Source organism: Caretta caretta, chromosome 16 (genome assembly GCF_965140235.1).
Source record: "Caretta caretta isolate rCarCar2 chromosome 16, rCarCar1.hap1, whole genome shotgun sequence".
Classification (NCBI taxonomy): Eukaryota; Metazoa; Chordata; order Testudines; family Cheloniidae; genus Caretta; species Caretta caretta.
Window position 1 is genome coordinate 6,468,395 of NC_134221.1, and position 20,088 is coordinate 6,488,482.

The window sequence follows — 20,088 nt, forward strand, 5'->3', positions numbered from 1 at the left end:
TCAGAAGACACATTGACAGGAATCAACTTTGTGAGGAAAGATTCAGACTGGCTCTGTTCAATAATCGTCATTGCACGATACTGCATTTGCTGTGCGGGGGAAGCAACGGCTGCTAGTCCAGTATTGAACGTCTCCTATCAGGCCATTTAATCAGCTCCAGTTGTGACCGCTGCAGCATAAAAATCTGTGGAAACTGCTGGAATGTGGAGAGTGGGAAGGAGGCGCTGACATGCCAGAGGCAAAGAACTTTATTTGCTCTAGGCTCTATCGTTATTGCATATAAAAGGCTTAAAGGGACTGAAATACTAAAGGAGAGGAGAAGGTGAGAAGACAAGTGGAGCTTCCATTGCAGAGACCAGCACTAGCCATGGGGAGAGCTGCTCTGAAAACTCTCCTCTCTTTACTCTGTCTAGCAGCAACGGTTTGTCAGGCTCAGGACACCTGCCCAGGTGAGTGAAAGACCATCCTGTTCCCAACAGCGTTTCATACTGTGGTTCTTGACAACCTGGAGAACTGGGAACTGTTTAGGAATGTTCATTGTCCTACATGTCTATAAAGTGCTTTGATTGTTCATGGGGCTTTTAAAAAAATAAGAACAGCTTCTTTGTTCAAAATTCCTTTGTCAAAATTAATCTATACTGCAGGAGTGTACAACACAGACTAGAGGTGTTCAGAAATCAGACAGTTTTCGCAGACCATGTTGTGAAAATGTTGTCTCTTGTCTTCATTGAGATTCTTTAAAATTTGACTTGACCTCTTCTCCCTCATGCTCATTTACTATCTTCTAACTTCCCTGTGTTGCTGCTGGAATCTCTCTGTCTAAAGCTCCCATCTCCTTTGCATATTGGGGCCAAAGCCTTTCTAGTCTGGCGACTGACTGACCCACACAGGCAGATGAGCTAAATTCTGGAAAATAAAATCTCAATCTTCAAAGCTCAGAGTGAGCCTGTGATTTCAGATCCCTCTGCTTTATAAAATTCACCTTTACCAAATTAAGATGATTATTTGTAAAATCGCAACTGTTGTGTACATATCACTGCAAATCCACTATACAACTCTTTCCATGTCAACACATTCATTTCTTTGCTTCGGGTTGAGAATCCAGCAGCGTTTGAAGGTTTTATTTAGTTCATCATGAAATCCTGTGATCCTTATGCAAGATTTAGTAAAATTTGTGGAGACCTCATTCAGGCAAATGGTCTCTTTGAAGGAAATGGGTGCTTTGTTAAAGAAGGATTGAATACAGGCTTTGCCACCTTATGCATAAATTAATGTATTATTTCAGAGCAGTACTGCCTTCATGGTTCATCTCCTTACGTTCATGATCGTTTTGAAAATCATTTACTATGTACAATTTATGCCCAAATGTTCTAGATTAGGAGGTAGAGTTCCTATATAACAGGTAATATTGCCCATGTCCACATTTTGTTTACCTCAAAATTTTTCACAACAACAGAGCTCAATGGAGTTGACCGGTATGTCCCTATTTTTCTCCACTGATTTCCCTATAAATAATTTTAAATCTCACAATGTGTATAATATAGAGAGGGGACTGTTAGGTTAAAAACATATTTAGTTCTTTAAAATGTATTACCTGAGCTTGTAAGAACAACTGTTTTTAAAATTATGTTACTTTTGCTCAATTTCTTCACTAAGTGGCAGGTATTTGTTTTTCCTCTGTATTTCAGTCCACTTTTGTTTCTCTGTAGGTAGTTTCGTTAAAAGATTCTCATGAACTGACACAATGCTGCAATGGTCGGGTTGGAAACATTGCAGAGGGATGTGTACATCAAAATTAAGTCTGAAGTCATTTCTTTTAAATACAAATATTTAATAACATCTTTTTAACTTTTGTTTTCACTATAACTTAAAACAAAGACTAATAGTAATAACCCCCAACTTTTAATATTAGGGTATTGTCTCTGAAATGCATAAAACTGAAGAAAATGTTGGATTTATCACAAATAGAGAAGAGAAAATCAAGGAACTATCTAGGCTTTTATTTGCTGGGTTTATCCCTCTGGATTTCTGCAGATTGTTTCCAATCCTGAGAAGCTAACAATCATTGATTATGGGTTCATTTCTTTCCCCAGAGGTGAGCTTAGTGGGTTTCAACAGTATCGATAAACTCTCCATTCTCCGAGGCAGCCCTGGAATTCCAGGTGCCACAGGGCCCAGAGGAGAACCAGGAAATGCAGGAATGAAAGGTACGTTCTCAGGCACTGAATGGGAATCAGGCATGGCTGGTGCTGATGTAAATGGGAATTACTTTTGTAATATGTTCGGAATTTGGAGATTCCCCTCAACCCTGATATGAGGAAACTCACATGGCACATGACTTCATATGACTCACATAGGCCTCCATGCAAGAGTCCATGCTAGGGGATCCTGATGTGAGATCAGGGACTCAGCGAGCCAGATGCAGATACAGGATTTGAATTTTGACACGGATGGGTTACTGTAATTCCAGTTTGGGGTGGTAGGTGGTAATTATGTACTGAGTATTTACGGTGCCCTGGAAAACATTCAGTCAGTCTTCTGTGTTTGCAGGAGAACGGGGACCTCCAGGGATCCTCGGAAAGGTGGGAAAAACTGGCCCAAAAGGTAAAGTAACAAAGGGCAGAGAACTGTGTTTTCCTATAGGTGACCTGAGAATAGGAAATACGTTTTTAATCAAATATCAATTAGACCTAGTGTGGTGTTTAGAAGTTGCTTATAATTATTAGAATTGGGAGCACTGGCTATTGGGAGTCTGAAAGAACAGGAAACAGGAAGGAGGGGGAAGGAGTTGAGAGGCTGGGAGAGAGTTACCGAGGGTGCAACAGCAGCTTGGTAAAGAGGTTTCCACTTTGAAAATAAAGTCCTGTTGAAGCTTGTTAGTACCTTGCCTGGTTGATACAACATTTTGGCAACGAGGATGTATCTTCTGCCTCTGAACCCACCTGCACCCTTTCTGCAAAGCCCAGGTGAGCCTCCAGTTGCTTTTACTACCTGGATCCATATGTTTGGGACTTATCTGATTGCAATCAGTGCTACAGAGATTTCTGAAGTGAGAAAGCGTGCTCTGCTAATCCACTGCCTTGGAGCAGAAGGGCAGCGTATATTTTACACCTTTCCCCTTTCAGAGTAACAGCCATGTTAGTCTGTATTCACAAAAAGAAAAGGAGTACTTGAAAGGAGTAAGGAAAGCTTATGCTCAAATAAATTGGTTAGTCTCTAAGGTGCCACAAGTACTCCTTTACTTTTCCCCTTGCAGATGATAAATATGAGACAGCACTCACTGCATTAAAGAATTTTTTTGGTGCCAAAAGTGAATGTAGCAGCTAATCGCTACAGATTTCGCCAGCGTGAGCAAAAACGAGGGGAAATTATAATGCAGTATATTGCTTCCCTGAGGAATGTGATTGTAATTTGTGACTTTGGGAATATGGCAGATGAGATGATTAGAGACCAGCTCATTGAGAAAACAACCATGCTTCGTGTGAGAGAACACTTACTTCTAGAACCACAACTTACACTAGAAAAAGCAATAACCATTGCTACTCAGATTGAGTCAGCTGCAGCTGAAGCCAAAATAATGAGCATGGATACAGGAGCCGCAGTCCAGGCTGTGACTCCTTTGTGGAAAAGTTCACTACCACTGCAGACACACAATTGCAAGAGGAAAACTAATGAAAAACCACCACATCAGCAAATTCAAAATATAGTAAAAGCATGCTTGCTTGTTAGTACCTTGCCTGGTTGATACAACACCTAGTTATAAAACATCAATTCCTATAATATGTGGGCTCCAAAACCACCATAACTTCCCTTTACTCTTGTCAAGGTTCCTTCCCCACTCTGAATTCTAGGGTACAGATCTGGGGACCTGCATGAAACCCCCCCAAGCTTATTTTTACCAGCTTAGGTTAAAACTTCCCCAAGGTACAAACTATTTTACCTTTTGCCCCTGGACTTTATTGCTGCCACCACCAAGCATCTAACAAATATATAACAGGGAAAGAGCCCGCTTGGAAATGTCTTTCCCCCCAAAATCCTCCCAAACGCTGCACCCCCTTTCCTGGGGAAGGCTTGATAAAAATCCTCATCAATTTGCATCGGTGAACACAGACCCAAACCCTTGGATCTTAAGAACATTGAAAAAGCAATCAGGTTCTGAAAAGAAGAATTTTAATTGAAGAAAAAGTAAAAGAATCACCTCTGTAAAATCAGGATGGAAAATACCTTACAGGGTAATCAGATTCAAAACATAGAGAATCCCTCTAGGCAAAACCTTAAGTTACAAAAAGACACAAAAACAGGAATCTACATTCCATTCAGCACAGCTTATTTTATCAGCCATTTAAACAAAACAGAATCTAAGGCATATCTAGCTAAATTGCTTATTAGCCCTTTACAGGAGTTCTGACCTGCATTCCTGTTCTGTTCCTGGCAAAAGCCTCACACAGACAGAGAGAACCTTTGTTTCTTCCCCCCCCCCAGCTTTGAAAGTATCTTGTCTCCTCATTGGTCATTTTGGTCAGGTGCCAGCGACACCTTAACCCTTAGCAGGTGAAAGGGTTTTTCCTCTGGCCAGAAGGGATTTAAACGTGTTTACCCTTCCCTTTATATTTATGACAACTCTATATTTGACAATAAAGGGTTTATTGTTGCAACAGAACTTCAGTTCTGATCCACTGTCAAGCTCTCACTATCTCTGATCAGTCTTTGCTCTCTTATTTTTTGTTCAATCAGGAGAAAGAGGTCCTGCTGGCCGCCCTGGAGTGAAAGGTGAGAGACTTCAGATGATTCTTCTCACTGCAGAGCAGGGCACTTTTTGGTGCTATTCATGGTGATAGAGGAATTGGGAGCAACAATTCCCCCATTGTACAATTTTTCCTTTCAGCTCCTTGCCAAACAAAAAAGCTGAAATGAAACTGGTTCTGGTTAGACAAAAATGTCCCCTTTTTGTTTTTGTTTAATAGCCAAATGACAAAACACAGCATTGTTCCAAAATGAAGAGTTGGAACATTTCAAAATTGTGAATAAAATTTCACCCAGCTCTAATTGTAATGTCTGATCTGTCATGAGGTCCTATGCAGTCACAGGAAATAGATCTCAACTGCAGTGTAGACATAATCTAAGCCTATTTCATTTCAACCAATGCAGAAGACAAGATAAGATAAATGCAGTTCTGCCAACCCCAAATCTTTGAAAAACTTAAAGTTAGGTTCATCAAAAATCCGGAGACTGGTTTTGGAATCATGAGATTATGTAAAAATAATAAATCTGGTGTTCTTTTTATTTGCCTTCTGCTTTTGAGTATTTAGGGAGCACGGGGGTCACATTTTGAAGCTTTCGCCGTAGCTTTGAGGGCTAGAAACTTACTTTTTCTTTAAGACCGAAGGCTGAAATCATGTCACATCCACTGGACCCGAGGTTCTGGGGCTTTAAGGAAAACAATAATTATCTTGAGACTCATGACCAAATCCTGAGAGTTGGCAACATACATCACTTAAGTCCCACAAAACACCAACTTTAACAGATCATGCGGAGTGTAGCTGGTACACAGGCCTTGAACTAGCCCCTCCACACAATGAAACCAAAGTGATTGCTGTAGTGAGATGGTGAATTATGGAGGTGACCTCCAGGTAAAACAAGGATTTTATTCTGAGTTCTTTTTTTAGGAGATAAAGGAGCCCTGGGAGCTACAGGAGCCCCTGGAACACCTGGTGAGATCCTCTGCACTCTCCTTTATACTGAACACATCATATCAGTTTTATTTTTGCAGCAGTAAAAATTAAGAGGCTGAAGAAGCTTGTTTCTTGAATAAAGAAAAGGAGTTCTTGTGGCACCTTAGAGACTAGCCAATTTATTTGAGCATAAGCTTTCGTGAGCTACAGCTCACTTCATTGGATATTTATCTTGAATAGTTACCATGTCCACAATATCAAGCTCACTGATCCTCCTGTAAGATTTGGGATCTATAAAGAGAGAAATAGCTGTGCCTACAAAAACAAGTGGCCATCCATCTGTTGTAACATCCGGAACAACACTAGCCAGATGACCTTTGGTATGAGAGAGAACAGCTGAAATGTAAGTGAAATCTGTAGATCTGGAGGTGTATCCTAGAGAAGGTTACTTTCTCCTACCCCTCCTTATATTTCCCACATACCAGGAGTGGGGAGTATGAATCACAAGAAATGGATCCTATTTACATGTCTAGTTAAAGGAACGACCCTTTTTCTACTAGTACTTTATATAATGGTTATTCTCCCATTGTCACTTGGAATTTTTTTTTAAAAAGAATATTGAGTCAAGTTCACAGCTAGCGTAAGCACATGCAACTCCCCTGACTTTGTGGGCATTGCTCCTATGAACTGACCAGCAATTAACTTCGTCTATTAAGAACCAACTCTTAACCCTGCAAGTAGGAGCCTCATGAGAGGGTTATAAAATAGCATTAGCTACCTAATGAGAGCTGTCTTGATGGTTCAGGCTGGAAGGCTCAGATCAGAGACGTTTGTGAATCCATTAGCACTTGGATTTTCAAAATTAAAAACCTGTCTAGTGCATTTTCAAGATAACGAGTACATTGCTAACCCAGCTGTCACTGTTGGCCAATTACATAGTTTAAAAGACAGTAGAACATTTTCTGGTTCCATTTCACTTTCTACTGTGTTTATTTTCATGACCAGTGGAAGAAAACCTGGAAGACAGACAGTGTAAGAAAGGTGAGTTTCTTACGACCCCTAAATGTCATCTCATTCCATCCAGAGACCCAAACATCAAAACCCATTAGAGACAGACAAATTGCAAAAAAATTCTTCTGTGATTTACCCCATTTGCTGTTCTCAAACTATCAGCAAAGAGACTTTCATCTTTTAAAATGAAGGTGTTTTGCTGTTAGCAATTGGCCAGTGAATCTTTTGTGGAAATACATTTCAGCCGATGGGTTCACTTGCAAACTGTTCGATGTGAGTATTCCTGTGAGTATCTGTTATCACATGAAAACTGGGAGCCCTTCTGACTCACAGAGAGATTTCAAAATGCTGCATGGGCACTTGGAGTACAAATCTTCACGCACATTTCAATTTCCATGAGTTTTTAAGATGCTTTGAGCCAATCCTCTGTTCAAGTTGATCTGTTCTCACACAGAACAGATGGGGTTAGGCAGGTGGTTGCATCTTTTCCTCTCACAAACAAAGTTAATACAAACCAGACTGGGACACTGGAGTCTAAATCATTTAGTTTGCTAACTACAGAGAGTATGAAAAGCCTCGCTAGGTATGTACACTGCTGCGTTAGGCTTCCAAAGATAGTGTGTGGTCCCTCTGAGTTCTATTTAAAGAGAAACTACCCAATTCCCAAACAGTACAGTGGGGAGGACAGGAGGTGGTGGCTCAAAGATTATTTTCGAGTTACCTGATTCTGCAATTGATCTGGCCTTCAGTGCAATGTAAAGCAGCCCATGAATCCCTGCTCCAAGGAGAGTTATACAACCAATTTACATATTTCAATTCCTCTTTCAACCAGGAGCAAAGAACTGCAAGGAGCTGTTAGCTAGAGGAATCCACATGAGCGGCTGGTACACCATCTACCCTAGTGACTGTAAAGCCATGACCGTGCTGTGTGACATGCACACAGATGGCGGAGGATGGATTGTAAGAACAGAGCATAATGAAGCTCATTGGACGTTTTTTCTTGAACAACAATTTTCTGTCCCAAGAATGGGAGGTGGCCCTTAGCCAGTGGGTTGCAGCTAGCAGAAAAGCATGAGGACAGAAGCTCTGAAGTTGTTACCTCGCCATGGTTAGCTGAAATAAAAACACAGAGACTTCCTGAGCCCTTCTAATCCTCCCTAGTCCTTGGTTGTGGAAATAACTTGCTTGTGAACACAATGAGTTTCAAAGAAGGAACCTGGAGCTTTAGAGTCTAAAAGACCCCATCTGAGGGGACATTTGTCACTGCTCTGACACAGGTTTCCCTTTTCCTGGCTATTCTCTGCCCAGCTCTCAGAGCCTGCTCAATAGCTGCCCAGACTCCGGAACCAGAATTCCTTCCAATTCTAGCGCATTAGCTGCTCTGTCGCTCTAGCAACCTCTGAGTATGAGTGGAGGAGTGTTCTAAGGAACTGAGGAGATGAGGGGTTTGAACCCTGTATACTCATCACATTTAAACCTTCCAATTTATTATTATGCTTATTTATATCCCAGTCGTGTCCAGAGAATCCGATGAAGATCAGGGTCCCATTGCACTGGGTGCTGAACACACATAATGAGAGACAGCCCCTGTCCTTTGCAGCTCACAGTCTCCATAGACAAGGCAGACAAAGGACCAGACAGAAAACAGAGGTGCTGTGACTTTCTCAAGTGGCACAACTGGGTATAGATCTCAGGCCTCCTGATTGCCAGTCCAGTGCTGTAGATTTCGGACCATGTGATCCTTTAACCTAGTGCTGTTGCTGCCAAGATTTAATAGGATCCTCTGAGACAAGCCTCCCTCTTCAATAGTCACCTGAGGCTGAAATAGATCTGACCACATTAAATCTCATCCAATGATTTACAGTCTCAGAGTTTCTGGTCTTCTGCTCTAGTAGGATGGAAAACAATGTGGGATTTCCCAGCTGAGAACCTCCTGTTTCCCTGCAGGTGTTCCAGAGACGGGTGGATGGCTCTGTGGATTTTTACCGTGACTGGAATACATACAAAAGAGGTTTTGGCAGCCAGCTGTCAGAATTCTGGCTGGGGAATGACAATATCCACCTGCTGACATCCCTTGGTAAAGACATCACTGATTCATTCTTTTCCTTACAGCAACCTTCTCCACCAAGTTTTGTTCCCACACTTTAGCCATGGATACAGGGTATAGAGTTGTACTATCGGTAGAGGTAACACTTCCGCTGCAGACACCCCTTCCTGTTCCTTACAGCCCAGTCCTGCCACACAGAGCTATTGAAACCAGTAATGCTGTGGTAGATGGGCTGGATCCAGTTATGATTCCTGGAGCAGCGTTTTGTCCTCGGGTGGTTCGCCCACAGTACAGCAATAAGGGATGCTACAGCCTGGATGAGGTCATCGATTCTGAACTACCTTCGCAAAGCATAACATGGAGCAGGTTTTTAATAGGGAGGTCAGGTTGGTGGATGGAAATTGAATTGATAAAGTCGATAGGAAGATATTGGCTTGATGCAAGAACCAGAGGGTAAAATTCTGTGATGTGTGTGATACAGGGAATTCAAACTAGATGATCATAATGGTCCCAACATAAGGGAGCCTGATTTGTGTGTGTAGCCTTTTGGGGCTTCTGCAATAAAAACATTCAATAACAGTAATAAACACTAATGGAAGGTGCTGAACATTTTGCTTTCAAATTGTTTCTAAAGGTCCAAATGAGCTTCGTGTCGATCTCAGAGATTTTGACAACAAGTATGAATTTGCTATATTCTCATCATTTAAAGTTACCGGGGAGACTGAGACATACAGGCTGATCATTGGACCCTTTGTGAATGGTACTGCAGGTATGTTCTGAGCTCATTCTTTACCCTTTGTGGCAGATAGAAAAATGTAAAGTAAAAGTGATGCAGAATATTCAATGGCAGAAGCAAAAGGCGAGGTAATCTGTGGAGGTCATGTCTGTCAGGAAACATCAGTTATTCTCCTGCTGAACTATTAGAGGAGAAACAGAAGGTCTAGTGACAACAAAACATATAGTATAATAGGGATATCCTGCCTAGTGAAGGACTGAAAGCAAAATAACGAGCAGAGGTAGGCACAGCTACTGCTGGTTGCTTTCCTAAGTTAGATCTTAATGCCCCATAGAAATATCTGAATTAAACTAAGTAGGCACACCAGGATTGGTACAAGTCACTGGGTGGGTAGATAAGCCCCATTTCAGGCAAACTATTCATCCAGACTCACGGATACCAGAGACAGGAATATTCTGTGGCATGCAGAGTCTGCTACACACCACTGCAGGATTGCTCAGGCACATCCACAAGCCCCCTAGGGAGAAGGGCTTTTAAGTAGGTTTAAAAGGGGCAGGGGACAAAAGCCAACAGCTAAGCATAAAAAGGGGCTGCCTTAACAGAGGGCTAGATTTTTGGGGGGAGGGGACATGTAGGGTCAGAGGAGAAAGAAGTGGGTAATCAGTTGAGGAATATATTCAACATCTCAGATACCTATATGTAAATACAAGGCGGATGGGGAATAAACTGGAAGTATTAGTATAATTGTAAATTTACTGCTTAAGTGGCATCACAGAAACTTGGTGGGATGAGTCTCATTATTGGAATATTGGTATAGTGGGGTATAGCTTGTTTAGGAGGGACAGGCAAGGTAAAAAGGGAGAAGGTGTTGAATTATACAGCAAGAATATATACACTTGTTCTCTGCGGCAGGAGTAGATGAGAGGCAGACCAATTGTCTCTGGGCAAAGAAAAAATATGGATAATAAATAGAAGTGACCTTTTGGTATGGGTGTACTATAGTAATGGGGGACTTTAACTACCCAGGCATTTGTTGGAAAAGGAATAAAGAAAAAACACAAAACTTCTTACAAGTCCTTGGAATGTATTGCAGACACCATTTTGTAGAGGAAGTAACCAGGAGGGTGGGGGGTAGAAAGGGGAGTGCCAGCCATTTTAGACTTAATTCTGACCCACAGGGAGGAAATGGTAGAAAATCTGAAGGTGGAAGACAATTTGGGTGAAAGTGTTCATGAAATCACAGATGTCTTTATTCTAAGGAAAGGAAGGAGTGGAAACATGGACAAAGTGCGAAGGAGAAGTACAAAAGAGTAGCATACCCATGTAGGGACAAAATCAGAAAGATTAAGGCACAAAATAAGTTACACCTAGGAAGGAAAAGAAAAAGCCATTAGAAGAGGTTCTTAACATATATTAGCAGCAAGAGAAAGATGAAAGAACGTGCAGTTCCTTACTTAGCAGGAATGGAGAGCTAATAACTGAGGACATCAAGAAGGCGGAGGTGTTTCACGACTAGTGTGTTTCAATCTACACTAAAAAGGTTACTGGTAATGACATACTTAACACACTATTAACAACAAGGGGGAAGGAATGAAAGCCCAAATACGGGGGAAAGGTTAAACAATATTTAGATAAGTTAGATGTATTCAAGTCAGGAGGGCCTGGCTAAACTCATGCTAAGGGACTAAAGGAGCTAGCTGAAACAATCTCAGAACCATGAATAATTTTCTGGAGAACTCCTGCAGGATGTGTCAATGTCCCAGAGCACTGGAGAAGGGCAAACATAGTACCTATCTTTAAAAGGGGGAACAAACAGGACCCAGGGAACTGTAGGCCAGTCAGCCTAACTTTGACACCTGGAAAGACACTCACTCAAATTATTAAACAATCAGTTTGTAAACACCTAGAGGACAATTGGATTAATTAGCAATAACCACCATGGATTTCTCATAAACAAATCATGTCAAACCAACCTAATTTTCTTCTTTGACAGGGTTATTGGCTTAATGGATAAGGGGAAAGCAGTAGACATGATATATTTTGATTTTAGTAAGACTTTTGACCAAATCCCACGTGGCATTCTCAAAATGCAAACGAGGGAAATGCAGTCTGGATGAAATTACCGTAAGGTGGGTGCATAACTGTTTGAAAGACTGTACTCAAAGAGTAGTTATCAATGGTTTGCTGTCAAACTGGGAGGTTCTAATTGGGTTTTGCAGCGGTCAGTCCTGGGTCTGGTAGAAGTTAATATTTTCATTAATGAGTTGGATAATTGAGTGGAGGATATGCTTATAAAATTTGCAGATGGCACCAAGCTGGGAGGGGTTGCAAGGACTTTGGAGGACAGAATTAGAATGCAAAATGACCCTGGCAAATTGAAGAATTGGTCTAGATTCAACAAGATAAAATTTAGTAAAGACAAGTGAATCACTTTTCACTTAGGAAGGACAAATCAAATGCACAACAATGTGATGCAGTTGCACGACAAGTTAATACCATTCTGGGTTGTATTTACAAGAGTGTGGCATGTAAGAAACAGTAGGTAATTGTCCTGCTCTCCTCAGCACTGGTGAGGCCTCAGCCAGAGAACAGTGTCCAATTCTGGGCACCTCACCTTAGGAAAGATGTGGACAAATTGAAGAGAGTTCAGAGGAGAGCAACAAAAATGATAAAAGGTTTAGAAAAACTGACCTGTGAGGAAACGTTAAAAAACTGGTAATGTGTAGTCTTGAGAAAACAAGACTGCGGGGGGGAATCTGGAAACAATCTTTAAATACATTAAAAGCTGTTATAAAGAGGACTGTGATCAATTGTTCTCTATGTCCACTGAAGGTAGGACAAGAAGTGACTGGCTTAATCTATGATAAGGAGATCTAAGTTAGATATTAGATATACATTTCTAAGTATAAGGGTAGGTAAGCTCTGGAATAAGCTTCCAACACAGTTGTGAAATCCGCATCACTGGAAGTTTTAAAGAACAGATTGGGCAGACACCTCTCAGGGATGGTCTAGATTTACTTGGGGCTGCCTCAGCCTACGGGGTTGCACTAGATGACTTCTCAAGGTTCCTTCCAGCCCGACATTTCTATGATTCTGCTATTCTATGATCCTGAATCCTCAGCAGGCTCCGGGCTAAGCTATTAGTGTTAGGACCACATTGGGCTCACATTATACCATCACAATGGTGCAAACAGATTTCAGGACACCCAAGGACTGAGCACATTGACTACAATGAGTTACTCCGGGTTTATAGTGGTGTAACTGAGCTCAGACTATCATTTTTTGGCATCCTTTCATCTGCGAGAGACAGTGGGAATTGCAGCCTCTGATGTAGATGGTTTGCAATTTCTCATGTGACTGAATAGTCCAATCTGAGATTTGCATGATCTTTGGCAGTTGCTGTACATATATCTATATTAGCCCTGGTCTACACTAGGGGAGGGGATCAATTCATAGATTCATAGATTCATAGATATTTAGGCCAGAAGGGACCATTATGATCATCTAGTCTGACCTCCTGCACAATGCAGGCCACAGAATTTCACCCACCACTCCTAAAAAAGACCTCACACCTATATCTGTGCTATTGAAGTCCTCAAATTGTAGTTTGAAGACCTCAAGGAGCAGAGAATCCTCCAGCAAGTGACCCATGCCCCATGCTACAGAGGAAGGCGAAAAACCTCCAGGGCCTTCCAATCTACCCTGGAGGAAAATTCCTTCCCGACCCCAAATATGGCGATCAGCTAAACCCTGAGCATATGGGCAAGATTCATCAGCCAGATACTACAGAAAATTCTTTCCCGGGTAACTTGGATCTTACCCCATCTAAAAACCCATCACAGGCCATTGGGCCTATTTACCATGAACATTTAATTACCAAAACCATGTTATCCCATCATACCATCTCCTCCATAAACTTATCGAGTTTAATCTTAAAGCAAGATAGATCTTTTGCCCCCACTACTTCCCTCGGAAGGCTATTCCAAAACTTCACTCCTCTGATGGTTAGAAACCTTCGTCTAATTTCTAATCTAAATTTCCTAGTGGCCAGTTTATATCCATTTGTTCTTGTGTCCACATTGGTACTGAGTTTAAATAATTCCTCTCCCTCTCTGATATTTACCCCTCTGATATATTTATAGAGAGCAATCATATCTCCCCTCAACCTTCTTTTAGTTAGGCTAAACAAGCCAAGCTCCCTGAGTCTCCTTTCATAAGACAAGTTTTCCATTCCTCGGATCATCCCAGTAGCCCTTCTCTGTACCTGTTCCAGTTTGAATTCATCCTTCTTAAACATGGGAGACCAGAACTGCACACAGTATTCCAGGTGAGGTCTCACCAGTGCCTTATATAACGGTACTAAAACCTCCTTATCCCTACTGGAAATACCTCTCCTGATGCATCCCAAGATGACATTAGCTTTTTTCACAGCCATATCACATTGGCAGCTCATAGTCATCCTATGATCAACCAATACTCCAAGGTCCTTTTCCTCCTCCGTTACTTCTAGTTGATGTGTCCCTAGCTTATAACTAAATTTCTTGTTATTAATCCCTAAATGCATGACCTTACACTTCTCACTATTAAATTTCATCCTATTCCTATTACTCCAGTTTACAAGGTCATCCAGATCCTCCTGTAGGGTATCCCTGTCCTTCTCTAAATTAGCAATACCTCCCAGCTTTGTATCATCTGCAAACTTTATTAGCACACTCCCACTTTTTGTGCCCAGGTCAGTAATAAAAAGATTAAATAAGATTGGTCCCAAAACTGATCCTTGAGGAACTCCACTGGTAACCTCCCTCCAACTTGACAGTTCACCTTTCAGTAGGACCCGTTGTAGTCTCCCCTTTAACCAATTCCCTATCCACCTTTCAATTTTCCTATTGATGCTCATCTTATCCAATTTAACTAATAATTCCCCATGTGGCACAGTATCAAACGCCTTACTAAAATCTAAGTAAATTAGATCCACTGCGTTTCCTTTATCTAAAAAATCTGTTACTCTCTCAAAGAAGGAGATCAGGTTGGTTTGGCACGATCTACCTTTTGTAAAACCATGTTGTATTTTGTCCCATTTACCATTGACTTCAATATAAGTTATGCAAGTCAATATAATATCAATATAAGTTATGCAACTTCAGCTACCTGAATAACATAGCTGAAGTCGATGTACTTAGATTGACTTACCGTGGTGTCTTCACCGCCGTGAGTTGACTGCTGCCACTCCCCTGTTGACTCCTCCTGCATGTCTCGTGGAGCTGCAGCACAGGAGTCGATGGGAGAGTACTGGGGGGTCGATTTATCGCATCTTGACTAGACACGATAAATCGATCACCGCCGGATCAATCGCTGCCTGCCGATCCGGCGGGTAGTGTAGACATACCCTTGGTTGGGAACTGCTTGCTTCCTGTGGGCTCTTTTCTCTTCAAGCCGTAGGAACCAGCTCCTGTCACGGACTTTGACACTCTGAGGGAGACGATGGCATCACTTGTTACGATCACTTGTCAAGATTTCCCATTGGTCAGGATCAATTCCAAATTTCTTCATATCTTGCTTACATGTGTCTTTGTAGAGAAGCTTGGGACATCCTGTTCTTCTTGTTCCCTCTGATAGCTCCCCGTATCGCTTCTCCTTGGGTATGTGTCCGTCTTCCAACCTACACAGATGGCCCAGCCACTGCAGTCATCTTCGCTTGAGCAGGGCTGTCACACTTGGTAAATTTGCTCTTTGAATTTGCCCACCACACACGAGAGTGCTGAGGACGCAAGCTTGGCACACTAGCATTTTGGTCTTGATGGTCAGCTTTGAGTTGTTCCATGCTCTTTTAGTTAGTCTGCTAAAGGTGGTGCCAGCCTTTCCAATGCAAACATTTAGTTCTTCATCCAGTGAGAGGTTGGTGGTCACTGTAGAACTTAAATCGCTGAACCTTTTGGACTACTTCTAGCTGGTTGGCATTTAAGGTGATTGAAGGATCTTGTAGAACCCTCTGTCCTAATACAACCGTTTTCTTGATGCTGATGCAATATCTCTCCTGACTCCAGGGAGATTTCTGCTGGTTGGTGAAGGGAGAAATGTTGTAACCCCACTGCAGAACCGCCAGGCTGGGCTGTGGGAACTGAGCTGTAAAAATGTAAAAAATAAACAAGAAGAGACTATCTCACCCACCTTGTCTCTGTAAAAACATGTAATAAATAAAGCCAATTGTTTCCACAGGGGATTCTTTAATGGCACAAAACGGCATGATGTTTTCAACTCACGACCGTGACAATGACTGGTCTTCAACTAACTGTGCTGAAGTCTCTAAAGGGGCCTGGTGGTACAGGGATTGTCATAGGTCCAACTTGAACGGATTATACCTGAAAGGAGCCCATGAAAGCTATGGGGTGAACTGGATGTCATCCAAAGGGGACAGGTACTCCTACAAGACGGCAGAGATGAAAATCAGGCCCACGTAGCCAATCAGGGAGGCACCCGTAATAATTATACTGAGCTCTTATATAGCAGTTATCGGCCTGTCATAATAAACATTAATCTGAAGATGACACTAAAGATCTTTTCTTTATGCACCAGCCACGAGGGGGCAGACATCATCATAGACACTTACCCGGCGCAGTGCACTAGGACTAGAGCAGGTAAAAAAAGATAAAAATAGTTTAGTGGGGAAAAAATTGACTTTTTCAGTTGTTTTCATTTCAAAAGTTTCTAAATTAACCCATTTTTGCTTTTGTCTTTTGTGCATTAAAAAGTATGATTTTTTTCCTGCCACACAAAACATTACAACCACATCAATGATATTTCATGAAAATTTTCATGTTTTTCCAAAGCTGTTTGTCCACAGAAGAGCTCATAATTTGAGAAATGTCAGCCAGCTCTGTCTAGGTTATGTCTCCTCTCCTGCATGGCTCTGCTGTCTCTTGATTCCATTACCAGAAGCACCACCACAGCTCCTACCACTGCCATGCAATTCTTCCTGTGGTGTTCGGGACTCATTACCCTCAGATGCTGCGTCTGCCTCTGGAGAACCTTCCCCTCTATCAATAAAGCAAGGGCTGCTCAATGAGTTCCACGTCTCAGATTTGTTTGTACACACAAGACAGTTCAATAGCATTAAAGCCCAAATGTTTCTGGCCCTGCGTTGTGAACATTGTGGGCAGAGCGTGCCCTGGGCAGAAGGGGACATTATTTGCCTGGCTACCCTGGGGAGTACAAGAGAGGGGAGCTACCTCTGCCAGCAGCGTTGTGGCTGCAGAAGGGTCATGTCGAAATAGGGTGAGGGTGGAAATAGAAGAGCACTGAGATGATCTCGGGCTAACCCTGCACTAGAAAGTCCCATTGCCCAGCCCATGGCGCCTTGTGAGGCAGAACAGGCCATAATCTCCTCTCTTTATGCTGGTATTATTCCCAGCGGAAGATTTAACAGTCACCAAGGTCAGCAAATGCTGACTGGACTCCAAGTCCCACCCCCTTCCCCCCATCTCCCTCTGCCAGTGTTTTTCCCAAGAATTGAAATTAGGGGGGTGTTCGAATTTACGGGGGGGGGAGGAGGGGTCAGGGCCGATGAGGGGTGAGACCGTGAGGGTGAAGGTGGCTCTATGGCACCATAGTAAAAACTGAAAAATGTTTCATGACCATTTAAATAGATTTAACTCTTGTTTTAAAATCATCACAAAAATTAAATTTGGCTACTCAATCCTTCTATGAAGCACGACATCTTCATCCTTCTTAGTTTCTTGTTATAATTTTGCACAACTCTGTTAATGAACATCTTGAATGCAATGCGTTATCTTTGGTGGCTTCTTATATGTCCAATACTTCCATTCCTTCAATTGCTATGCTCATTAGATCATTCACAGGATCAGGCAGACGGCGACTTCTTTCAGAACACAAAATTCTCTTCAGTTGAGGCGAAAGAACACTCAACTGTAGCTGTTGTGACTGGGAGTAACAGGAGATGAATTCCTACTTCTTTCATCCCAGGAAACATAGCACAAAGATTGGGTAGAGCCACTGGTGATGATAAAAAAGAAGTTGAAGTCAAATCTTCATTCATTCGTCGTATGATATTCCACTCTGTGTTCAAATTCTCTATTCTGTCCTGAGCACATGGCAGCCCCATTGCTGGTAGTGCCTCCCTCCACTCAGCTGTCGGTGTTTTAGAGGACAGGGATCTGTAAAAGCTACATTGAGGTTGAGTGGAATCTAGAAGTCGCTGCTGTCGATTTTTAAGAATCAAGTCTGTGTACTTTTTCAGTTGTCTTAACAAACACTTCTTGTCCTTTTCACTTAAGGATTCAATAGAAATGCCTTCATTACTCATTACTTCTGGACTGAAGTCTTTGCTTCTTCCAGTACTTTTTCAATGGCTAGCTCTCTGATTGATCCAAATGTAGCTTCTATTGCTGGACAAAGATCTACTACTGTTGTAGCAGATGCCTGGATGGCATTGTTTAATGACCCAAGTAGTTTCAACAGTAGACTTACAAGGGAGAGAATGGGAATAGTCTTCTCTGAACGTAGTAGCAAAAGTAATCCACCAGCCTCACTACTTAGATCCATCCCATCTTGGTAGACACTTTTCAAAGCGAGTAATAATGGCCGCAGTCATTTCAAGACCACAGCCAAGGATCGCTCATGAGAAAGCCAGAGGATTTTCCCAAGTTGGACTAATTTGAACTTCAGTCCCAGTGTATCTTCTATATTTTCCAAGATATTCAGTCTTTTTGGATGCTTGCTGAAAAAAGAATATAATGAAGACTTTAAATTTATAGGTTTTTTAATGTCTTTTGAAGAGTCTGGCGCTTATAGTAGCGCTAGTTGGAGCAGTGTGTATAGGAGAGATTAGGGTTATGCTTTTCTCTGAGCAAAGCTTGTGCTCCACCATGTCTTCCAGAGAAGTTTGCAGCTCCATCAAATCCACAAGCAGCCATCTGTTTGGGGTCCAATTGACAGGCATTTAACTCTTCTAAGATGTGGGTTTTCACAGATGCAGCTGATGTGTCTTCTATAACTTGAACATCTAGAAATGCATCTACTGGCCTACCACTGACATCAAGATAACGTACACAGTGACTTAATACTTGATGCCCATTTGCATTTGTGCATTCATCAGCCATGTATGCAAATTTTTTTTTGTGGTGAGAGAGTTCTTCATTTTTTCAACTGTTGCATCTTTCACTGTTGTACCACATGCGTCTAGCCAGTCCGTTGAGTTTCTTGCAGAAAGATAATGAGCATTTGCTGGTCTTGTTCAGAACCAGTGTTCAACTTCAGGATGAACAAGTGACAATGCACTTAACATTGGCCTCCAGTTTGTAGAGTGTGGTATCTCTTGCTTAAATAGAAAGTATGTTTAAATAGAAAGCCATGTGTGTTCGCATGAACTGTGTTGTGTCTCCAGCATTCTTAACAGCCACATTAACACTCACCGGTGTTGTCCTTGATCAGTGGAGACTCAGAGTTCAGAGGTGCTTTTACATGAGTTCACCTCCCAGATGGGGGACAAGAAGGCACCTTCCTCGTTCCTCCAGCTGCTCACTGTTCGCTCTGGCCACTGCTGTTCGTTGTGCCACTGTTCACTCCATCACTCTGTTGTCAATGGCCCTGCACCGTCACCTTCTGCTGACACTTGCCACTGTGACCTCTGCTAGTTGGTCTTTTGAGGTTCCACCCAGCTCTCAGTGATTTCAGCTGAGCTCTCAGTGGTGGAACCTTGCTGCTAGTGTAGACTGGGCCATCTCTTCCCCAGAAACACTGTCCCACAGCAACTCTAAGCACTTAGACCTGATTTCAGCTGTAGTGGTCACTTAACAAAACAAAAGACTATCTATGGAGCCTAATCAGCTCTGTCTTTAAACAGTGGAGAGGGGCAGGTCAAATAGTACTTGTGACTGAGGCAGACCATCAAGCAAAACACCTGTCCCCACCCTCTCTCTTGATGCCCTCCATCAGCACAGGCTAACTATAGTTCTACTGCCCTTTACTCAGACAATAAGAACAACAACATTTCATTACCCGCCCTTCCCCTGCATTCAAGTGATTTGTAACCCAACCCAGCCAAAATCTATCACTTGAGCAAAACAGCTCTGTTTGCAGAATACCTAGGTAGATTAGGTGTGAATGTAAATATAATCTGGTCCTGAAGCCTTTCCCCACAGCCCACAGCTCATCACTAGCTGTCAGGGAGAGCTCTTTAGACTTTGCTTACAAATCATAATTTGAAATTATTAGGTTGACCAACATCACCAAAATGAATGCACTGACATGGTCATAAAAAACAACAGCTGAATAAGGAAGCTAGTCTGTGTTCATACTTTTCAAATCTATTATACTTTTTCAGATGCACATATTTTATCATACACTGTATATGCTTTTAAACTGTGTGTTAATGTTTCAATTTCAATTCAAATTTCCAAACAGTCACTAAACACACAACATTGCACGTAACTAGTTCACAAAACTGCAGGGTGGGGGGTGGGGGAAGGGGAACCCTGCCAGTGGCAGAGAAACAAAAAGATGGGCCTTGGTGCAGGCTTTTATTGTGGACCCCCATATGCCATCACAAGTCCCACATTCTCTCTTCCCTCACCCCCCCAATCCCTGCTTCTGCACCTCCTGCTCTG

General features: G+C 42.2%; 1 protein-coding gene across 1 annotated transcript; it reads left to right on the forward strand.

Moving 5' to 3' along the window:
* Positions 1-367: 367 nt before the first annotated feature.
* LOC142069423 (ficolin-1-like) lies at positions 368-16,496 on the forward strand. The gene is made up of 10 exons (XM_075120422.1): positions 368-449; positions 2,094-2,207; positions 2,551-2,604; positions 4,735-4,770; positions 5,667-5,711; positions 6,678-6,713; positions 7,516-7,643; positions 8,631-8,760; positions 9,365-9,499; positions 15,683-16,496. Exons 1-10 carry the CDS (start codon positions 368-370, stop codon positions 15,922-15,924), a joined length of 1,002 nt encoding a protein of 333 aa, XP_074976523.1. The 3' UTR covers positions 15,925-16,496.
* The last annotated feature ends 3,592 nt before the right edge of the window (positions 16,497-20,088 follow it).

What these genes read in the sequence shown, in the direction of transcription:
- LOC142069423 (XM_075120422.1), top strand. Translation starts at nt 368, where the DNA reads ATGGGGAGAGCTGCTCTGAAAACTCTCCTCTCTTTACTCTGTCTAGCA. An exon ending in AGGAAATGCAGGAATGAAAG is followed by an intron (nt 2,208 to 2,550) that starts GTACGTTCTCAG and finishes CTGTGTTTGCAG; the next exon opens with GAGAACGGGGACCTCCAGGG. An exon ending in CTTTGTGAATGGTACTGCAG is followed by an intron (nt 9,500 to 15,682) that starts GTATGTTCTGAG and finishes TTGTTTCCACAG; the next exon opens with GGGATTCTTTAATGGCACAA.